At 33.0% G+C, this 20,573-nt stretch overlaps 2 protein-coding genes across 2 annotated transcripts in view; both read left to right on the forward strand.

Moving 5' to 3' along the window:
• The first annotated feature begins 3,712 nt into the window (after nt 1-3,712).
• On the forward strand, nt 3,713-9,975 carry LOC145312352 (neuronal acetylcholine receptor subunit alpha-7-like). Its single transcript, XM_080151592.1, has 3 exons — nt 3,713-3,812; nt 5,634-5,723; nt 9,885-9,975. The coding sequence occupies exons 1-3, from the start codon at nt 3,724-3,726 to the stop codon at nt 9,973-9,975; spliced, it is 270 nt and encodes an 89-aa protein (XP_080007718.1). The 5' UTR covers nt 3,713-3,723.
• A 921-nt stretch (nt 9,976-10,896) lies between these two features.
• Nucleotides 10,897-20,573, forward strand: part of LOC145333789 (neuronal acetylcholine receptor subunit alpha-7-like) — a 55,975-nt gene continuing 46,298 nt past the window's right edge. The window contains exon 1 of the mRNA XM_080179027.1: nt 10,897-10,946. Coding sequence (XP_080035153.1) covers nt 10,899-10,946 — 48 coding nt within the window. The 5' untranslated portion in view covers nt 10,897-10,898. The remainder of the gene's footprint in view (nt 10,947-20,573) is intronic.

The raw sequence follows: 20,573 nt of genomic DNA on the forward strand, positions 1-20,573 counted from the left end.
AGGCTGCTAGCTGCCAAACGACTGAACTTACAGATCATGCCCGCACACTGTTTTAAGCAGCAAAAGAAAGACTACAAATAATCTGGAATAGCCATAAATCAATAATGCATAAATATCTCGCAGTGCAGAGAAATGCGCAAATAAGGCCTATTTTACGCGTTTTTTCTTCAGTGAAGGTTTCCCTGTGCATCATTGGGTCTTGGCTATTCCAGATTATTTGTAGGCCTTCTTATACCGCTTAAAATGGTGTGCAGGTATGATCTGTACGTTCAGCCGTTTGACAGCTAGCAGCCTTTAAAATTCATAGATTTTTGGCAATATTCGTTACTAGCAATATTTTACCGTGAACTGCAGTAGATCCAACATTTTTAGTTGCAAAGATTACAAATTAATAGGTTTTGTATGTCGGCAATTATTAGTTTCGAGAGAGATATGCAGTGCTAAAATCATGGGAGGGTTGGTATGCACATTTTGCCATATAATGTTTTGCCATTTCTTAGTTTATAAACGTGAGGCTTCGGGTTTATTTGCGACCAGACTTTTCAACCAATAAAAACAATCTTATTAATTGTAATACTGCTTATCATTATCATAAGTTTTAATCAGTTAAAATCATGGTTCTGCAGCCGCAGCATCTACCACAGCAACTAATAGCCACGCGGTTAGAAAAGACTCAAAATCAGCCGCGAGGTTTATTTAGCAACCCATGAAGCCTGAGTAGCAGCCGCGCGGCTTAAAGAAACAATAAGCCACTAGAGTCTAAAAGCCACAGCTGCCATCAAATTTTAATTTGCTGTTCCCTACTTTCAACCTCTGTACAGTAAAAGAGTATTCATCATATAAGCTAATTAAATAAAAATCTCAAAGTGTTTTTCTGAAAAATTTTAATATCCTATAAAATAATCTTTTGTAAAATTATTTTTAATGAGATAATATTTACTTTTTAAAATAATTTTGCATTTACTAAGAAAATATTTTTATAACAGAAACAAAAGAAATTTTTTAGATTAGTATTTTTTTTTGTATAAATAAAAATGTTTAGATAATTTTAGATTTTAATCTGAAGATAAAGCAAGATACAAGTGACTTGCACTAAATCAGGGAATGACAGATGTATGAACTTAGCATAGTTATAGAGTTCTACGCTTTAAAGAAGACTAAGATTAAATTGGTCAATAGTTTTAGGTAAAGCAAGGATGACAATATAAGCAAAGCTCCACCAGTTGGTAGGACAAACGAGATTTACGAGATTTTAAACGAGATTTTGCGAGAAATTCGAAAATATCTCGCAAAATACTGGATTTCACCAGCGAAAATGACCTTCTAAAAAATCCCCCTAAAAGATAAATTTAAGGCTTATCTTTTTAAGGTCCGTCAAAGCTTATTGGCACAACCATTTGTTTTATAAAAATCAGCCTTTAAAAAAATAACAAAAAGTAAAAAAGCAAAATTCAAAATTTTTCTCTAAAGAAAAGAGATAAATGAAATATTTTCACCGCAGTTAATGCATTATATTGGTTTACAATATTAAAAAAGTTATTTTTTTCAATTTTAGGTTTGCACTATGGTTAACATTTTAAAAATATTTTTTCATTTTTTTAAAGAAGAGTTTATTATTTAGTTTATTTATTAACTAGCGGCTTCGCCCCTAGTCTCTAGGGGCTTTGCCCCAAGAGGTTTGATCAAACCAATTTTCGTATTTTAGAATTAAAATAAAAAAGAAAAAGAAAAAAAAATTTTTTTGGGGGGGGGTTAGTCGACTCCAATATTTTATTTTTAGCTTTAAAAAGAATATTTTTTTTTTCTGGGGGGGGGGTATTTTTCATTTTTAGGGGGGTTAGGGGTGTCCCACCCCCCAAGAAAATAGCTTAAAACTACTACAGGACCGATAGGTATATACCCTAAAGAGTGGAATCCAATCAGTTCATTGGTTACCGAGATCTTAAGCTTCAGACGGACGGGCAGACAGACGGACGGACGGACAGACATTAAGCTACTTTGTATTATAGATTCTTACATATTTTCCCTCCTGTACAACCCTTAAAAAAAAGATTTAGGAATAATATGGATCCCTGAGAAAAAAGTACGATAAAAAAGATTTTGGGGTAAGGAACTTGTAGGATTTCTTTATTGAAAGAAAAATATTAAAACTGATTAAGTAAATAACAAGTTTTGAAATCTGTAAATCTATGGCATCCTTTTTATCATTCACTAGCGGCTACGCCTCTAGAGGCCTCTAGTGGCACTTTAAATGTTTTTGTTTGTTAAAGTTAATTTTTTATGTATGATACCACCTTATTTGACGTTGAAGTCTCCCCTAAATTAAAAAAAAATCAATTTTTTTTGTCATTTCTCTTTGGAGGGTGGTGGTACCCTCCCCCAAAATATTTATAAACCTTCCCGGGACTTATGAGAAGCTACCCTGTTAAGGAGAACCCGATCGGTTCAGCGGTTAGCGAGATCCTTCGGTACAGACACACAGACAGACAGACAAACATCCTGTTACTTTAGTATAAGGATAAAAGGTTTAGCGGCTGGTTTATATCAAAAATGTCAAAACCTATGATTTTCTACATTTAGGGCTTGCAACGAATAAATTTGATATTCAAGAATGAATGTTAGAATTGTCCTATCAAATCAAACTTTGCATGCAATTTCAGTAATGTTTGAATGAATATATAAAATATACAAGAAAGTTGGGCCGTTCTTTTTAAACAGAATGAGTATTTACCTTTTTGATGCTATTTAAATTTGATTTTTATAAGCAAACCATTTCTATAATGAACTTCATATCAAGCATCAGTAAAGTAATTATAAGACAGATTCTTTTAACGTATTTGATAAGACTAAATCACTATATATCTGACAGTCTTATATGACACACAGTGCCTTCGAAGGTGCTTTGACTTTAGTGTCAGAACCTAAATTGGGACATAGTGCATTTCATTACCCTAGGTTAGGTAACTTCATTTCACTTTTCAATAAAATCTAAAATGCAGCGGTTTTTGAGAAAATTAAATTTGAAAATTGCAAGTTTAATTTTTACCCACTAGGAGTTACCGCATAATCATGCAAAGAAAAGCAAAGATTATTTATTTAAAATTTTGAACAACTTTGCTTTTATAAAACCACTCCTGAAGTGAGTTAATTAATGGCCATTTTTATCAAATGCTTTGCTAAGGTCACGGAAATTCAGCCTTAAATAAATCATATATAGAGAAGTTTTATGACTGACTTTATAAAAGCAAAGTTGTTCAAAATTTTAAATAAATAATCTTTGTTTTTCTTGTCATGATTATGCAGTAACTCCTAGGGGGTGAAAATTGAACTTGAAATTTTTAAATCTAATTTTCTCAAAAACCACTGCATTTTAGATTTTATTGAAAAGTGAAATGAAGTTACATAACCTAGGGTAATGAAATGCACTATGTCCCAATTTAGGTTCTGACACTAAAGTCAAAGCACCTTCGAAGGCACTGTGGACAGGATTTGATTTTGTGGTTTTTGTCATCCTAGTTTTCTTTTAAATGATGTGATAATCAAAGGATTTTTGTACTTCTGTCTCAAGAACTAAATTCATAAGAGTTTTAAGATATAAAGTTTATTTATTATAGCCTCACCCCCGCCCCCCCCCCTCACCCCCTGCAAATGGGAATTATATCACATCTTAAACCCAAATAAATGATATCAATATGTTTTTTTTTTCAGAATCGTAGTGGCAAAATGCAAAGCTTGCGTGGAGTTTTGATATTTTTCTGTCAGCTAGCAATTATTTTAGATAGCTGGGTGCTGGCTGGAATACACGAGAGAAGGTGGGTGATAAAATTTTTTTCTCGTATTCATTCGAATCCGGTGGATAGGAACCGGTTCTCATCCATACGAAAAAACTATGTCTAGTATCGTATTATATCCAGTTTTCTACGAATATAGAAATGTACAATCACAAGATTAAAACCAGTTTTTTTAGTCGGTGCCTTTGGCACCTCGGGGCTAAAAAACTAGTTTTAATCTTATAATTGTACATTCTATATCCGCGGAAAGCCGTTTATAATACGATGCGAGAAATAACTATTACAACGCTCCAATTTGTGAGTCGTTTTTAATGAAAAGATTTAAATTTAAAAACCCAAACGCATTAACATTGGAATCATGTAAAAGGAAAATGACAAAGTTAAAAATGAATTGCTGGTATATTTGAAATCAGTTTTTAAAAAATTATTTAAGGGGTAACCGTACTTTATGGGGAGACTTGACCTACCCCACAAGACACACCGAAATTATGAATTAGGTTTATTTTTATATTAAATTTCCTAAAAAGGATATAATAATGGATCCAGCCACCCTTGTTTAGACATCAATATTTTTAGTAGCGAAGCTACTCTATAATTCACTTTGTCCGTCCGTCAGTCCGTCCGTCAGTCCGTCCGTAACGCTATGGGGGAAATGGGATTTACTCAGCCCCTATAAAAGATAGAAAGCTGAAATTTTTTGATAACATTCCCATCATTAAGGAGCACAATTAACTATAAAACATCAATGGCGGTCGGACGGCTTTTTAGCAGGTTTTAGGCTATATTTTTATTTTCCACATTTTTCCTCATATCTTTGGTGTTTATGGTCCGATTTTCAAAATTTTTTCAGTTATAGATATCAAAATTAAATTTTCCGTCGTTTAGAGACCCAACAATGACGGTCAGACTGCCTTTTTGCAGGTTTTTGGCTATTTTTATATTTTTTACATTTTCCCCCGTATCTTTGGTGTTTATGGACCGATTTTCAAAATTTTTTCAGTTAAAGATATAAAAATTAAATTTCCGGTCAATTGAAGAAATCAACAATGACTGTCAGACTGCCTTTTTGCAGGTTTTTGGCTATTTTTATATTTTTTACATTTTCCCCCATATCTTTGGTGTTTATTAATCGATTTTCAAAATTTTTGCAGTTAAAGATATCAAAATTAAATTTCCCATCATTTGAAAAAAAACAACAATGACCGTCAGTCCCATTTACGAAATTTTGTGCTTCGCTACTTATGGATGTTGTCATCCTTGTTTTTTGTCTATTTCCCTGTAATAAATTCTGTCATAACAAGATTTAAAATGAAATAATCTTGCTTTGCCAAATTTCCTTCCTGTATATTTATTTAATGGTTTACGCAAATTTACATAATCTTAACCCTTGGTCTAAGATATATAACATCAAAATCAGTTGTGTGCATTTAGTTTTTAAGTGAATTTTGGGTAATGATGAATCGTGATAGACAGTTAACTTTTTAAAAAATCGAATCTTTCCTATAGTTAGATCAGTTTTCAGTCCGTGTAGTTAATTTAGAAATTTCCTATGGATTAAACTTCGCATGATGATTCCTTTAACAGTTAAATTTATAATTTATAAAGTCTAAAATCATCTTTTTAAATATAATTAGTTGTATTGAGTATCCTGCATTGGAATAGATTTACACTTAATTCTATATGCATTGTTACTTGATTTTTGTCACTGTTCGTTAGTTATTATTTGTTGAGCTTCGCTTTATTGGATATTGCAATTTTAAATTAAGATTTATTTTGCCTCTAAAATCTAGATTCCTTTTTTTGCAACCATATAGGATAAATAGATAATTATAACTATTTTAGGCTACTAAATGACCTGTTATTGAACTATAATAAACTTGAGAGACCTGTGAAAGAAGAAAATGAAGTTGTCCAGTTGATATTTACTCTCAGGTAACATTATAGTCAGTGGTGTGCATAAATAGCCCCCTGATAAATTTTAAGACGGTGGAAACACCCCCTCAAACATTATTGCCCGGGGTCTAATTCTCTCTGGCAGCCTATGGGGGTGTAAATATAAAAATGACCCCCCCCCCTCCCTTAAAGTTAAGAGGTATGTGAAGAAAATGTGCATGCATTACGAGCTAATTTGCAATTTTTTGAACATCTGAATGTAGGTATAACATATAATCTACAGGATACGTAGCTATTATTTATATAAAGAATATTCTGTTTTACACCTTACTAAATTTCTGTCTTACACCCTAAGGCTTACACCCCCCTGATGATAATATATATAACAACCTAAGGTCTGTATTTAAACCCAGGGAGTAAGGGAGGGGTCAATGGATCGAATATTCAATTTTTAGGAGTCTCAGACTTTGGGTGCTAGGAATGTGCAAGAATCTAGCAGTTTCTGACTGAGTTTGGGTACTAGCGCATGAATGCCGCTACTCGCTGTGTTAGTTTTGAATATAGCAGACGGAGAGTAGTGTAATTATAAAAGTTAAGAATACACGGCCCCCCTCCCATAATCTATTTCACTCCCCTCTCCCCCACCTCCCTTTTTTAAAGCAGACAATAGGGAAAGGAGAGGAAGTGGGGGCAAGGGAAATAAACAGGATATTCTTGCCCAGCTAGCCAGCAGTTGGCCGGGTCCAATAATATAAAAATCACACCATAAAACCTCAATATATTTCATCAGAAAACAAGATGTGATTTCGCCTGCCTGTCCCTTTTTTCCCTGTTCATATCCCTTGCCCCCACCTCTCTTTTCCCTTTCCCTGTCATCTGGAGAGTTCCAAGGAGATTTTTCTAGTATTCAGTTACAGAATGGTTACGTCAGTCTGATATACTGGTAATCTAATTTTCAAATGATTGCTTATTTTCTTAGAACTTTTTTCTTAGTTTATAGTTCATTAAATTTAACTATCAATCCCAACTATACAATTTCCTCCAAATTTTCTGGATTAATCTGGATTTCATAGCCTTTCTTTGAAAACTCTTAAATTGAATCAATTGCCCATTGTCCCCTCCCTTACTCCCTGATTACAACCCCCTACACTGCACTATACCAGGGATCTAAATTGAGAAGACAATGGCCGATAAATTGGCTTACCTCCCCAAATATGATGCACAAAATTACCACTTCTGAAGATTACAAATTGTGGTTGAAACATATGGATATTCAACTTAATGAACCAACCAATCAAAGTTCAATAAAAGTCCTCAACTAATAAGAAAACAAGGATTAGTGTAATTAACAGCCCAATGTCCCCTCCCTCCCTGTCATTGCACTTTTATATTTCTTAAAATCGGACGTAGAAACATACATACCAGGATTTTAGAATTGCTGTATAATTTACTTTGTATTATTTTTTCATCTAAAATGATGTTTGCTTACAATTTCTCCACTGCATATGGATACAAGTATCCTTGTTTTTCATATACTAAAATAGAATTCATTTGTATGGTACTATTTGTGTGTTTGAGTAAGATAGATTCAGAGCTTAGTATAAATCCAACAATCCAGTCTTATATAAAATAAAACAAGGATGGCAACATCCTTAAGTCAGACGGAAAGACATTGAATCTGTTTTATAAAACTCTTTTATGATAGTATCTAAAAAATGACGTCATACGATACAAATGACCAATGATAGGCAGTATTTAAATTGACCAATAGTAGACCATTATGACATAAAATGTTTAGGCAATACCCTATTTTATATTAAAACGTCAAATAAGAAGCTAGTTGGCCAGTGTCTTAAATCTGCACTACAATTTCAGCAGTCTATCTTTTATAATATCAAGGGAAATCACCACGTGTACTGAACGGAGTAAGTACGTCATAAAGTTTATTGTTCAAAAATAAACTGCAGGTGAATATGTGGTAGCGGCCGCGGTTTGTCAGCCGCTTCCCAAGTTCGGGTATTACGGCAGTGTGAACAGGGGGAGGGTTCAAGTGTACCCACCCCCCTACTCAGGGGAGGTCCCTCGGACCTCCCACAAGTCGGGAGCAGGGTTGCCATAAGACCATGGCCTAGGGTTGCCGAATACCACAAATATCTTAGGCAGCAAAGTAAGTAGATCCCACTTTACCTAAAGCGCTTTCCATGGGCAGAAATTGTGAGCTAAAGAATAGCATGCTACTCATAAATTTATAAATACAGGGCAATAAAAGAAATATTGTTTTTTTCAATAAAAGACTAAAGTCTGTGACATTATCTTGTCTCAAGATATTTTATCAGGACACCATGGAAACTGTCCCGATTTTGTATAACTTTTGCGGAACATGTTCCAGTTATGTCATATTTTTCTTTCCCGAAAAAGGGAAGGGGGGAAGAAAATCTCTTCAAAAGAGATGGGGAAAACCCCCTTTTCTCCCATCTCTTTTTTCTTCCCCCCTTCCCTTTTTTTTCTTTCTCCCTTCCCTTTTTCGGGAAAGAAAAATATGACGTAACTGGAACATGTTGCGCAAAAGTTATACAAATTCGGAACAGTTTCCATGGTGTCTTTTAACAGGGATAAGGGATGGGAAACATAGCAAAATATTATTTCAGACCTATATCAATACTAGGCCTAAAAAACCAGTTATGCAGTCATAAGTTTTGAAAACTATCAACTATGATTATATAGCTGATTAAGTGCAAAGAAAAAATAAAGAATAGAATAGAATTAAGGTAGAAGATTCCTTGTAGCTAGCCTAAAATAAGATTTGAACTTTTTATAGAACCTTATGTCAATGGCTTTTATTTTAAAACATGTTATTATCTCCTCAAAAATACTAAAATACAAAGTCGAAAATAAATAAATCATGTATAAGTGAATAAGTACCTCTGTAACATTCTATCAATTAACTGTTCCATGGCAAGATTAGACATAATTTTATTTTTTCTTCAAAACTTAATTTACATTTAAAATAAACAGAAATACTCAAATAATTGTGTAATAAATTGTAGCAAAATTTAAAAAAATAATAAAAAAATACTGAGTACATTTTTATTTACATACAGAGCTAGTTTTGTGTTTGTATTCATTTAAGGGGTGTTATCATTTAAGCATAAAATTCTTAAAATTTGAATGAACCAAATACAACAATTTCTTTATACTACCAAAATTAAAATTCTTAGCTTCTTACATTCCAAAAAAATAATTCCTCCATTTTTGTTTTTTCTATAGGTTCCTTTTCTGATTGTGAATGTGCAACTCTAAGCAGATTTGAAAATAAGCTGATGTGATTGAACATCAATTGTTTATATTTTATCTATTGTTATTTAGAAGCAGAAATTTGTTTGTATTTTGAATTTTTTCTATGATGTGCACTTTGCCCCGTTTTTTATATTAGCATCCGCCAATTGCCTATTGGTTGGTACAAAACAAGCCCAAATTACTGAACATTATTGGTTTAGAGTGGTAGCCAATAGGAGCCATCCACCAATGACGTTATTTCATTAGAAAATGATAGATGTTGCATTATCCCTTTCAAAGACAGGCCGGGACCTAATTTTCGGCCAGGATTCCTATCCCTTATCCCTGTATTTTATTCTTTCATATTATAACTAGTAGTTTCGAACCTACTCTTCATTTAGGTAATTTGAATATTGTCTAAAAACTATTTTTTTATATTCTTGGATAGAAATATTCATTTTGTCAAGTTTTGTAATTATATCTTATTTTCCCTTTTTCATCAAACATTTTCAACATTAAGCAAAACCTTGTTCTTTACAAATTAGTTTACGACTTCACTACTTTATTTTAACATGTAATTAAATTTAAGCAAATTAATACTTGTTTCTTCGCCCATTGCATTCATTTTATGAAAAAATAGTGATAGGGTGGATTAAAAACCATGTACAAGCGACAAAAAAGAATCTCTACACAGTATATTATAATCGGTTTGTAGTATTTTTTTAAAAATTGTATCGTGCCCGACAGACAACCACATATTTTGTTTTAGAATTAATCCTTTTAGTTTCTTTTAATAATTTCGATTGATGCCTAATATTGATTTCCAACGAGGGAGAGGGCAATGGCAGCTAATTTAATCTGTAATACAATATTGACAATCTTCAAAATACTACTTTCCTACCCCGCCATCTTTGTTTATTTCAGTTTACAACAAATAGTTGGACTAGATGAGAAAAACCAGATTCTAACAAGTAACGTATGGCTCAATCTAGGAAAAAATTTGAAAAAAAGATAAAACAGAGGAACGCAGTAATAGTTATTTGTTTCATATGCATCGTCTCATAGACAGATTTCCGCAGAAATTAAAATAAAAAAAGATTAAAACTTCTTTTGTTAGCCCCGAGGGGCCGCCAAAGGAATAGGTATTGATTTTATGATTTGTTATTTAATATTCGAGAAAAATTGCCTGTAACAAAAATTGCTTTAACATGATTAAGGCTGAGAACCGATTATAACTTTTATCGGTTTCAAAGCCATACTGGAAAACTTTTTCCTTCCTTCCAAAAACTAGGGTTAAGTAAAAATTTGGTTGAGTTTTGTTTTGTTTCAGTTTACAGCAAATAGTCGATCTGGATGAAAAAAATCAGATTCTAACCAGCAACATCTGGCTAAATCTAGGAATGAATTAGAAAAAGAATTAAAGATTTAAGTAAACATGCAAATAAATTGCTAAATTTTATTTTAAAAGGCACAAAATTTTTGCCAATAAATGCATAATTCTCTAATCTTTCTTTGTTTTTCCAAATTCTTCTCTTTTTATTTCATCAAATACTTTACTTAGTTTAAAGTGTAGTGAATTCTTATATTTGCTTATCAAGAGCTATACATACACACATCAACTAAATTATCAGAAATACTAATATTTAGTAATTTTGATAGCTTTATTGATATTATTATCAATATAAAACAAAATTTATACGAATTCTACCTTTTAATAATAATTTCTATCAACAAAAGGAATTTACACCTGGTTGGGTCTTATAGGATACATGATTGTTAAATCTTTTAGTATATCAAAATTTATAAAGCTATTTTTGAGGATTTATTGGATAGCAATTTTGTTTTGGATATTTATTTAACAGCTGTAATTGTAGCGAAAATTGTTTCTATGGCACAATCTTAAATCTTTTTTTCTAATTTGTTTGAACCTTAGACTGGATGGATCACTCCTTGGTTTGGAACTACACTGAGTATGGGGGTGTAAAGGTTAGATTTTTTTACTTGATCTAATAATCCGATTGATCTGATTTTTAGTATACTGATTCCTGGGACAACAGAGTACAATATTATAAGCAAAGCAACTCGATAATCAAGTTCTAAAAATGTAAGTATGTCCATAAACATTATTCTGTATCAAGCAGTTTTACAACTATTTTACTTACAATTTTGCTTCGACATTTATACATTTATATTCTGATTATTCAGTTCTGACACTATACAAATGTTAGTGTCCGTTTGTCCTACCGTTTCAGTGCTTCGTTTTTATGGATGTTGTCATCCTTGTTTATATTTATTTTGTGTGCAATATATTGATATCAAAGTTGTTTAGCTTGTAAGTTTCAGAATATAATCTCTATATGTTTAAGGTTTGTATGTCTTTACGCGAAAGGACGCTCATCTTTTCATTAAAAAGGGATCAGTTTTCATGAAAAATATTCTTCTTTGACATATTTTTAAAATTGTTTTAAAATCAAAATTCCATAATCATTTAAAGGAAAGCATTTATCTATTTATGGTGAGGTTTTGGGTTACTTATTAAATAACCTTGAAAACAAGAACAGCTTTATTTGATACAATAAATTTATGAGAATTTTCAGAATTTTTATAATTAATGGTAACTAAAAAGATTCTTTTTAAATACACACATCTATTGTAGTATAAGAAAAAAAATAATTGAAACAAAATACTCTAAAATTTTCTTGAAATCAATACTTTCTGTTTGATTTTAATTTTCTGGGAATGATATTTATTCCAGAAGGTTTTCAAACTTCCAACAAGTCTCAATTTTTCTAAAGTTTTGTAAGCGTGTAGCTACTAAATACTTTACCATTTTGTCCCCTTGTCTTCATTTATATCTTTACTGAAGTGTTTTATGCACAACATTTTTGGAATTTAAAAGGTCAAAGAATAACAAACATTTAACTAAACTTAACCACCTTTCAACAAATATTATCAGTAATTCTTATATCGCCAACAGATTTGAATCAACTCAACTTAAATGTTTCAACGAAATAAACTTCATATTCATAATAAATATGTGAATGCATCAAACTTTTTTTTCTAAGATCATAATTTTTCAATTCTTAGTATTTTGTTAATCTAAAACAAAAAAAGAACGATTACATAAAATAGTCACGAAGCTGTTTGAAAGTTAAGTATCACATAAAAAGTAAAGTTAAAAATAAAGACTAAAAATCGGGAAGAGTCTTAATATATTAATGGAAAGGGTAGTGCAGTTGCAGATAAGTAAAGTATTCCCCTTCTACTGAATACACGAACAAACCAATACATGAGTTCCATGTTAGCAAGCTAAATTAACGACACTTTTCCCCATTCATAATATCACTCATATTTTACACCCATTTTTCTTTTTCTTTGATATAAGATTTGTATATAAGATTCGCTTTACATACATGGCAGTTATGACCCTATAATATTGTTAGTTTGAGATGAAAAAGGTTTGAAATAGAACTACTTTTTAAGATATTGTCCATGAAAGGATAAAATATAAAATTTCTTGTCAGATATATGACAGCTAAGTATTATCCATAAAATTACTTTTAAGGACAGACACAGTGTTTTTCTGAAAATGAAATATATCTAAGCATATTGAAGAAAAATTTAAAAATAAAGCCTTTTAATAACTTTTTATATCAAAGAAGATTTTTTTTGGTAATGACATTAATATGATATACTGATTTTCTATTCTATTTTTGACGTTTAATTCTCTTTTGGAACACATACATACAAATAAATGGTATGGTAAAAGGTATTACCAAAGTACAACAGATTTAGAAGCAGATAAAATCATGTTAGTAAACTTGCTGTCTTTGATGATGATTTTTTTCCTTTTTTTGTGAAAGCACTCTCAAAGAAAATGAGATAAGCTCCAAATGTATTTCCTATTCTAGCCCTAGTTTCCTAAAGTGTACAGCAGATAACCCAATTATTGCAGACCCTATTTTCAGCTACTCCGGAAATTTGTGAAAACAAAGCGATTTATACATTATACATTCAAAATTTTAATGTTTAAAATTTTAATTTTTTTTTTTTGAAGTTTGAAGCTTTTTTAGCTAATAGCAAATTTTGAGATAGGACGCGGACGCTAGGTACACTTTCGGAAACTAAATTGGAGTTCATCGAAAATGAGTCTAGAATAATTGTAGTTGAAACTAGGGGACAGGCAATAAAGGAACAGGACAAACTAATACCAATAGAGATATATGGGAATGTTTAAATAGACAACTAGTCAAGTAATATGATTCTTGCTACCCTGTTTTTTCCAAAGAGTACACTTATACCTATGTTTTTAGTTCTAAAAACCTTGAAAAAATATAAGATACTAGCGGCTTCGCCCCTAGCCTCTAGGGGCGTTGCCCTAAGAAAGAGGTTTTTGTATTTTAGATTTAAAAGAAAAATTAAAAAAAAAATTGGGGGAGAATTATTTTTTTTTTGGGGGGGTAGTCAACCCCTCTATTTTAATTTTAGTTTAAAAAGAAAGAACATTTTTATTTTGGGGGGGGGGTGTCCCATGCCCCAAGAAAACAGTTATAAACCTTCCCTGGACCTATGAGAAGCTACCCTGTAAAGAAGAACCCGATCGGTTCTGCGGTTAGCGAGATCCTTTGCTACAAACAAACAGATAGACAGACGAACAAACAGACAGACAAACATATGCTTCATTAGAATTATCAAAAATGACAATTTGATTTATTAAATCAAATGAAAAAATAGTTGTTATAAACAAATATCTTGGATTAGTTGTCTATTCTGCAAGTCTACTATACTAGAGAGTTTGATGGTTATAGGGTGAAAAGATCTCAAATGGAGATTTTGGTCATTTATTTCTTAGTTTTGTACAACGTGTCCTTTGGATGCTGTGAGTATTGGTGCAAAAAATATGACTAACAAAAAAAAATAGCCAATGAGAGGCCGTTATTGACCAATGGTAAAATTTATAGTGGACTCTCATTGGCTAATTTTTTTTGTTACGTCATATTTTTTGCACCAATACTCACAGCATCGTCCTTTGTACTTCACAAAAATTATAAAAAAAGTGAAAGAATATCATTAAGTATGATTATGATTAAAAAGATTAAGCAACTTTTCTTACATTATGCATTAAGTATGTCAGCCCTTTCCCATACAATTAATTAATATATATATTCAAAATGGGCTGGAGGCACATTGGCCATGATTGGTATAAGCCACACTAATAATGATTACATATGATTAAGCGTCATCTTGACATAATAATAACATCGTTGTTTACCCCTTCACCTTTTCCTTATCGATATTATCTCATCTGATTTACCTAGAATACTTTATTGTTTTAAATGATCACCTTTTTTACGCAGAATTTCTGTATATATATTGCTTATCTTTCTTCTAAATTAATAGTTGTCATTTTCAGCTTGTGTAAGATAGAAATAGGTGACTCTTTTAGTTTAGTGGTTACACAAAAAAAACTAATGGAATTAAAAATGTTTCGTATAATATCATTATGGAATAACTAGTTTAAAAAGTTAAAGTACACTGTAAAAAATCGATGATCTAGCACCCCTATTAATGGGGAAATCTTGGTGAAGTATGGTTGAAATATTTAGAATGTGAAAATATTTAACCCTTAAAAATTTCAGCTGTCTATCTTGAAGAGGAGCCGAGAAAATCTCGTTTCCCCCATAGCGTTACGGACTGAATAACGGACGGACGTTCAGACAAAGTGAATTATAGAGTAGCTTCACTACTTAAGGTTCAAATAACAGTGTACAAATAATGTAATTTACCATGTTAATCTGGAATGATGATGGTTATGTTGAGATGTAGAAAAATTGGTATCATAACAATGAAATAAAATTGAACCAGCACCCTAATATGGGATTTAGAGTCATTCTATCCCAGTAGAATCACACAACAATTTTAGGGGAAAAAATAGGTGGAAATTTTCAATGGTTTATCCCAGAAAACATATTCTTCCTTTACAAGATTTATAGAATACTTATGTAAAGCTTCGTTGAAAACTAAAATCTTATTAAAACAAACTGTTTTACTGATCCCTTTTCTCGCACAGACGCACACTTGCACACCAAGGTAGGTAAGAATAACGTGCGGGCTAAGTGTGCAGAACAGGGTAGGTTTCAACTTAGTCTTTTTTTATTGGAGTATCAAGGGGGTTCAATGTTTTGGGGCATAACTTCCTTATTTATTGACCGATTTTAACCATCCAGACCTCTATGGAAACGGGGGAAGCTAACCAATACAGCCAGGGTGTTTTAAAAGGGGAGGGGGGTGGGGGGAGGGGAGAAAAAGGGAAGGAAGCTAACCAAAGTTAACTTTTTATCATATATTGTCTGTTTTTAGTGATGAAGTATCCATGGATAGGTGAACTTTGGGGGATTTTTCAAGGGGGAGGGGGGGGGGGAGGGAGAAGGGAAGGAATCTAACCTAACCATCATAACTTCCTTATTTATTGTCCGATTTTAACCATCCAGGCCTCTATGGAAATGGGGGAAACTGCCCAATACAGCCAGGGTGTTTTTAAAGGGGTGGGGGGTGGGGGGAGGGGAGAAAAAGTGAAGGAAGCTAACCAAAGTTAACTTTTTATCATATATTGTATGTTTTTAGTGATGAAGTTATCCATAGATAGGTGAACTTTGGGGGATTTTTCAAGGGCGAGGGGGGGGGGGAAGGGATCTAACCTAACCATCATAACTTCCTTATTTATTGTCCAATTTTAACCATCCAGACCTCTATGGAAATGGGGGAAGCTAACCAATACAGCCAGGGCAGTGGGGGGGGGGGGTGACCTAACCTAACATTGTTGATTTTTCTAAAAATGTTCAGGGGAGTGGGGGGACCTAAACAAACATTTTTCAGGGGGGGGGGGGGGGGAGACCTAACCTAACATTGTAAATTTTTCTAAAACTGTTTAGGGGTGTGGGGGAACCTAAAAAAACATTTTTCAGGGGGGGTGGGGTGACCTAACCTAACATTGTTAATTTTTCTAAAAATGTTCAGGGGGGTGGGGGGACCTAAAAAAACATTTTTCAGGGGGGGGGGGGTGACCTAACCTAACATTATAAATTTTTCTAAATATGTCCAGGGGAATGGGGGGACCTAAAAAAACATTTTTCAGGGGGGGAGGTGACCTAACCTAACATTATAAATTTTTCTAAAAATGTTCAGGGGGGTAAGGGGACCTAAACAAACATTTTTCAGGGGGAGTTGGTGACCTAACCTAACATTTTGTCAGGGACATAGGGGTGACCAAACCTCCCAAAAAACCTAACTTCTTTGTTTATGGACCGATTTTAAAAATTCTTTCATTATCCCTTAGGGTTGGAGGTGGGGGAGTCTCGGCGGGGGGGAGAGACCCCCCCACCCCCCCAAAAAAAAATTTTTTTTTTTTAATTTTTTTTTTTTATTTTCTTGTCAGGGACATTGGGGTGACCCCCTAGAAATTTAAAAAAAAAAAAATTTTTTTGTCAGGGACATAGGGGTGACCACACCCCCCCAAAAACGATAACACGATAAACAGAGTAATATTCAAAGCAGATTCATAGGGTGGTTAAGGGAATGGGTTCGATCCCTACTTGTTTTAACACAATAAACAGAGTAATATTCCATGCCAATTCATAGGATGGTTTAGGGAATGGGTTCAATCCGGGAATGGGTTCGATCCAGGAATGGGTTCGATCCCTACTTGTTTTAACACAATAATGGTTAAGGGAATGGGTTCGATCCCCACTTGTTTTAACACAACAATGGTCTAAAAATGTTCAGGGGGGGGATGTTTGGTTAGGTCAACCCCCCCCCCAAACATTTTTAAGAAAAATCAATAATATTTGGTTAGGTCACCCCCACCCCCCTGAACATATTTTTAAAAATCAAATTTTTTGAAACTTTAAACGAGTGTAGCGCGCGTACCCCTTTAGCTAGAGTCCAGCAGTTAAATTCATTCAAAAGCTCTCAAAACGTACATGCGATTTGCCGTGTTTAAAAGCCAAATCGATCAAGGAATCGCCCTGTACGATTAAAAACCTGATTTTGCTTAAAATTGCCCTAGTCTAACCTAAAGTTTCAAATTTTGCGCTTTTTTTTACATGTGCTGATAAATATTAATTGCCCCTTGCCAATGGTGAAAACTAGAACCCTGTAGGTTGAAGGAATCACGCAACCTTTCAAAAAATAGAAAAAACCTAACCTAATTTTCAAATCGTTATTACTCGGTAACCACTGAACCGATTTGGACAAGACCAACGTGGTTGAACGCGTCTTGACAAGACAATTATTTTGAGTACTTACACGTCATTGTAGCTCAAAAATTGACTGTTTGACAGATGTATTTTTAACATTTTTTAAAAAAAGTTCGATCCCCACTTGTTTTAACACAACAATGGTCTAAAAATGTTCAGGGGGGGGATGTTTGGTTAGGTCAACCCCCCCCCCAAACATTTTTAAGAAAAATCAATAATATTTGGTTAGGTCACCCCCAACCCCCTGAACATTTTTTTAAAAATCAAATTTTTGTGAAACTTTAAACAAGTGTAGCGCGCGAACCCCTTTAGCTAGAGTCCAGCAGTTAATTTCATTCAAAAGCTCTCAAAACGTACATGCGATTTGCTGTGTTTAAAAGCCAAATCGTTCAAGGAATCGCCCTGTACGATTAAAAATCTGATTTTGCTAAAAATCGCCCTAGTCTAACCTAAAATTTCGATTTTTGCACTTTTTTTTACATGCGCTGATATATATTTACTGCCCCTTGCTAATGGTGAAAACTAAAACCCTGTAGGTTGAGTGAATCACGCAACCTTTCCAAAAATAGGAAAAACCTAACCTAATTTTCAAATCGGTATTACTCGGTAACCACTTAACCGAATTGGACAAGACCAACGTGGTTGAACGCGTCTTGACAAGACAATTATTTTGAGTACTTACACGTCATTGTAGCTCAAAAATTGACTGTTTGACAGATGTATTTTTAACATTTTTTTGAAAAAATGTCAAATGATTTTTTGAAACTTTAAATGAATGTAGCGGATGAACCACTGGACCAATCGGTTCAAAATTAAAACCATTCAAAAGCTCTCAAAATGTACATGCAATTTGCCGTCTTTAAAAGCCAAATCGTTCCAGGAATCGCCTTGTACGATTAAAAATCTGATTTTGCTTAAAATCGCCCTAGTCTAACCTAAAGTTTCAAATTTTGCACTTTTTTTTACATGCGATGATAAATATTAACTGCCCCGTGCCTATGATGAAAACTAGAACACTCTAGGTTGAGTGAATCACGCAACCTTCACAAAAATAGGAAAAACCTAACCTAATTTTCAAATCGTTATTACTCGGTAACCACTGAACCGAATTGGACAAGACCAACGTGGTTAAACGTGTCTAGATCAGACAATTATTTTGAGTACTTACACGTTTCTGTACCTCAAACCTAACTGATTTGAGATAAAAAAAACTAAAAAGACGTTTTTTGATCTCATTTCGGTTAGGTCCTAGACCTAGGAAGCTCGTTAAGTACTCTAAAGACGCGTCTCAATGAGACAAACAACTTCTCTTTCCATGGTCTGAAGCTGAGACTAATTTTAAGACACGTTTTACAAGGTAAAGCGATGAGGCCAAAAAATACGTTTCATAGGTTAAGTTAGGTTACGGTGAACCACTGGACCGATTTGGACATGACCAACGTGGTTGAATTCGTCTTGAAAAGACGAATTTTTAGAGTACTTACACGTCAATATAGCTCAAAAATTGACTGATTGGCGTCAATTTTAGAAAATTTTAGGATTTTGAAGAAAAAAATTACAAGTGCTTTTTTTAGTTTTTCGAGGCTGGAGGCCGCCAGAGGCCTCTGGCGAGGTCGATTACATCGGACACTTTTGAAGAGCTCGTCGCGCTGATATCCGTAGACACTTAAAATGTTAGATTCGGTCAACTAGAACCGAAGTTACGACTTTTCTTAATCTAGACAAAATTAAGGATTAATATGTAAGTTTCAAAATATGGTCTATTTTCTGGGGTATAGGTTAAAAATCGAACCTAACCAAAGAGGAGTCGATTTTTTATAAATTTTTTTTTACAGACTTCAAGGACATGCCCATGAAAGCTTAAGTTAGAAAAAGCTAGGATTTTTGTTGAAAAATAAGCGCGCTACAGGCCTCGCACACTTTTTTGGCTTTTGGCACAGTTTGCAAGTGTGCGGCACAGAGCTAGGTTTGAGGCCTAACCTAAGCTACTTTTAAGCTACTTTTTAGGTTAGCATTTTTTAGGGAAGCCCTTACTAGTCCCAAACTACCTATTAACAAATTTGCTAACCTAAAAATGTTAATATTTAATAGCTAGGTTTACTGTCTTAACCTAGTTTCTGCACAAAAGGGTGGCCAAGCCTAACCTGAATGAGCCTAAGCCACTTTGTTACAAAATAACTAAATATACATATAGATATTTATAAACTTGTATGATTTGTCTGTCGACGAGTTCTTACTTTAGATCACAATACATTTTCTGTGCAATATGATTAAAATTTAAGTTAAAATTAAATGTAATTTTTATCCCTTTTAACAATGTCTCCGAATTAGACAGAGATTTAATAGAAATCAGAACTATAAACTCCCTCGCAGTCTTTTATTGTATTTAAATATATTTTTTAGTTCCATAGCTTATAATAATTAAAACTGATCATTAAACAATGACATCAAAGCTTTTTTATGGGATTAAAACTATGTTTTTGTTGCGTGCACGAGAATCAGATAAATTTGTATAGGATATGTATTTTTTAAGCGAAGCTTTTCTATAATTAAGGTCGGTCCGTCCGTCCGTCCGTAACGGATAGCTTTTTTTTTGTTAATTTAGGCATGTTAGAATTGTCCTATCGACTTCAAATTTTGCATGGTGATTCCTTTAATAGTTAGGTACGATTTAGAAAATTAGTAGCAACTCTATAATCATCAACAAAATGTCCGTACGTCCATTTTAAACATGTTGATTTTTTTTACTTTTTTAACAATACATTTTTATGTGATCTAATCATCCGATTGATCTGTTTTTTGGTATATTGATTCCTGGGACAACAAAGTATAATGTTATAAGCGAAGCAACTCTATAATCAAGTCCTAAAAATTTAAGTATGTCCATAAACATTATCCTGAAACAAGCAATTTTTTTTAACAAATTTACTTACAATTTAGCTTTGACTCTTATACATTTATATTATGATTATTCAGTTCTGACACTATACAAGTGTTAATGTCCGTTTGTCCTGAGGTTATAGTGGATAGATATGGATGTTGTCATCCTTGTTTAAAGATCTTTCACCTAATCTTTAGACTAAATTTTAAAGAAAAATCCACCAAGATTTAAGTGTTACTCAACCTCTCGTAACTACAGATTACTTTACATAATCTTATGTATGTAAAATTTGCCTACATAATTTTCTGTATGTAAATTACACTTTTACAATCTTCATGTCACAAACCATGGAGAGTTTAAATATAGAGCAATAACTATTTTGTTAAGATATAAAAAATATTTAGATTACATATAATAATATTTTTTAATAGATTTTTCAAGATAAATTTCATTAAATAAATAACATTACAATCTCGA

Source organism: Acartia tonsa, chromosome 2 (assembly GCF_053477335.1).
Source record: "Acartia tonsa isolate MP-2025a chromosome 2, ASM5347733v1, whole genome shotgun sequence".
Classification (NCBI taxonomy): Eukaryota; Metazoa; Arthropoda; class Copepoda; order Calanoida; family Acartiidae; genus Acartia; species Acartia tonsa.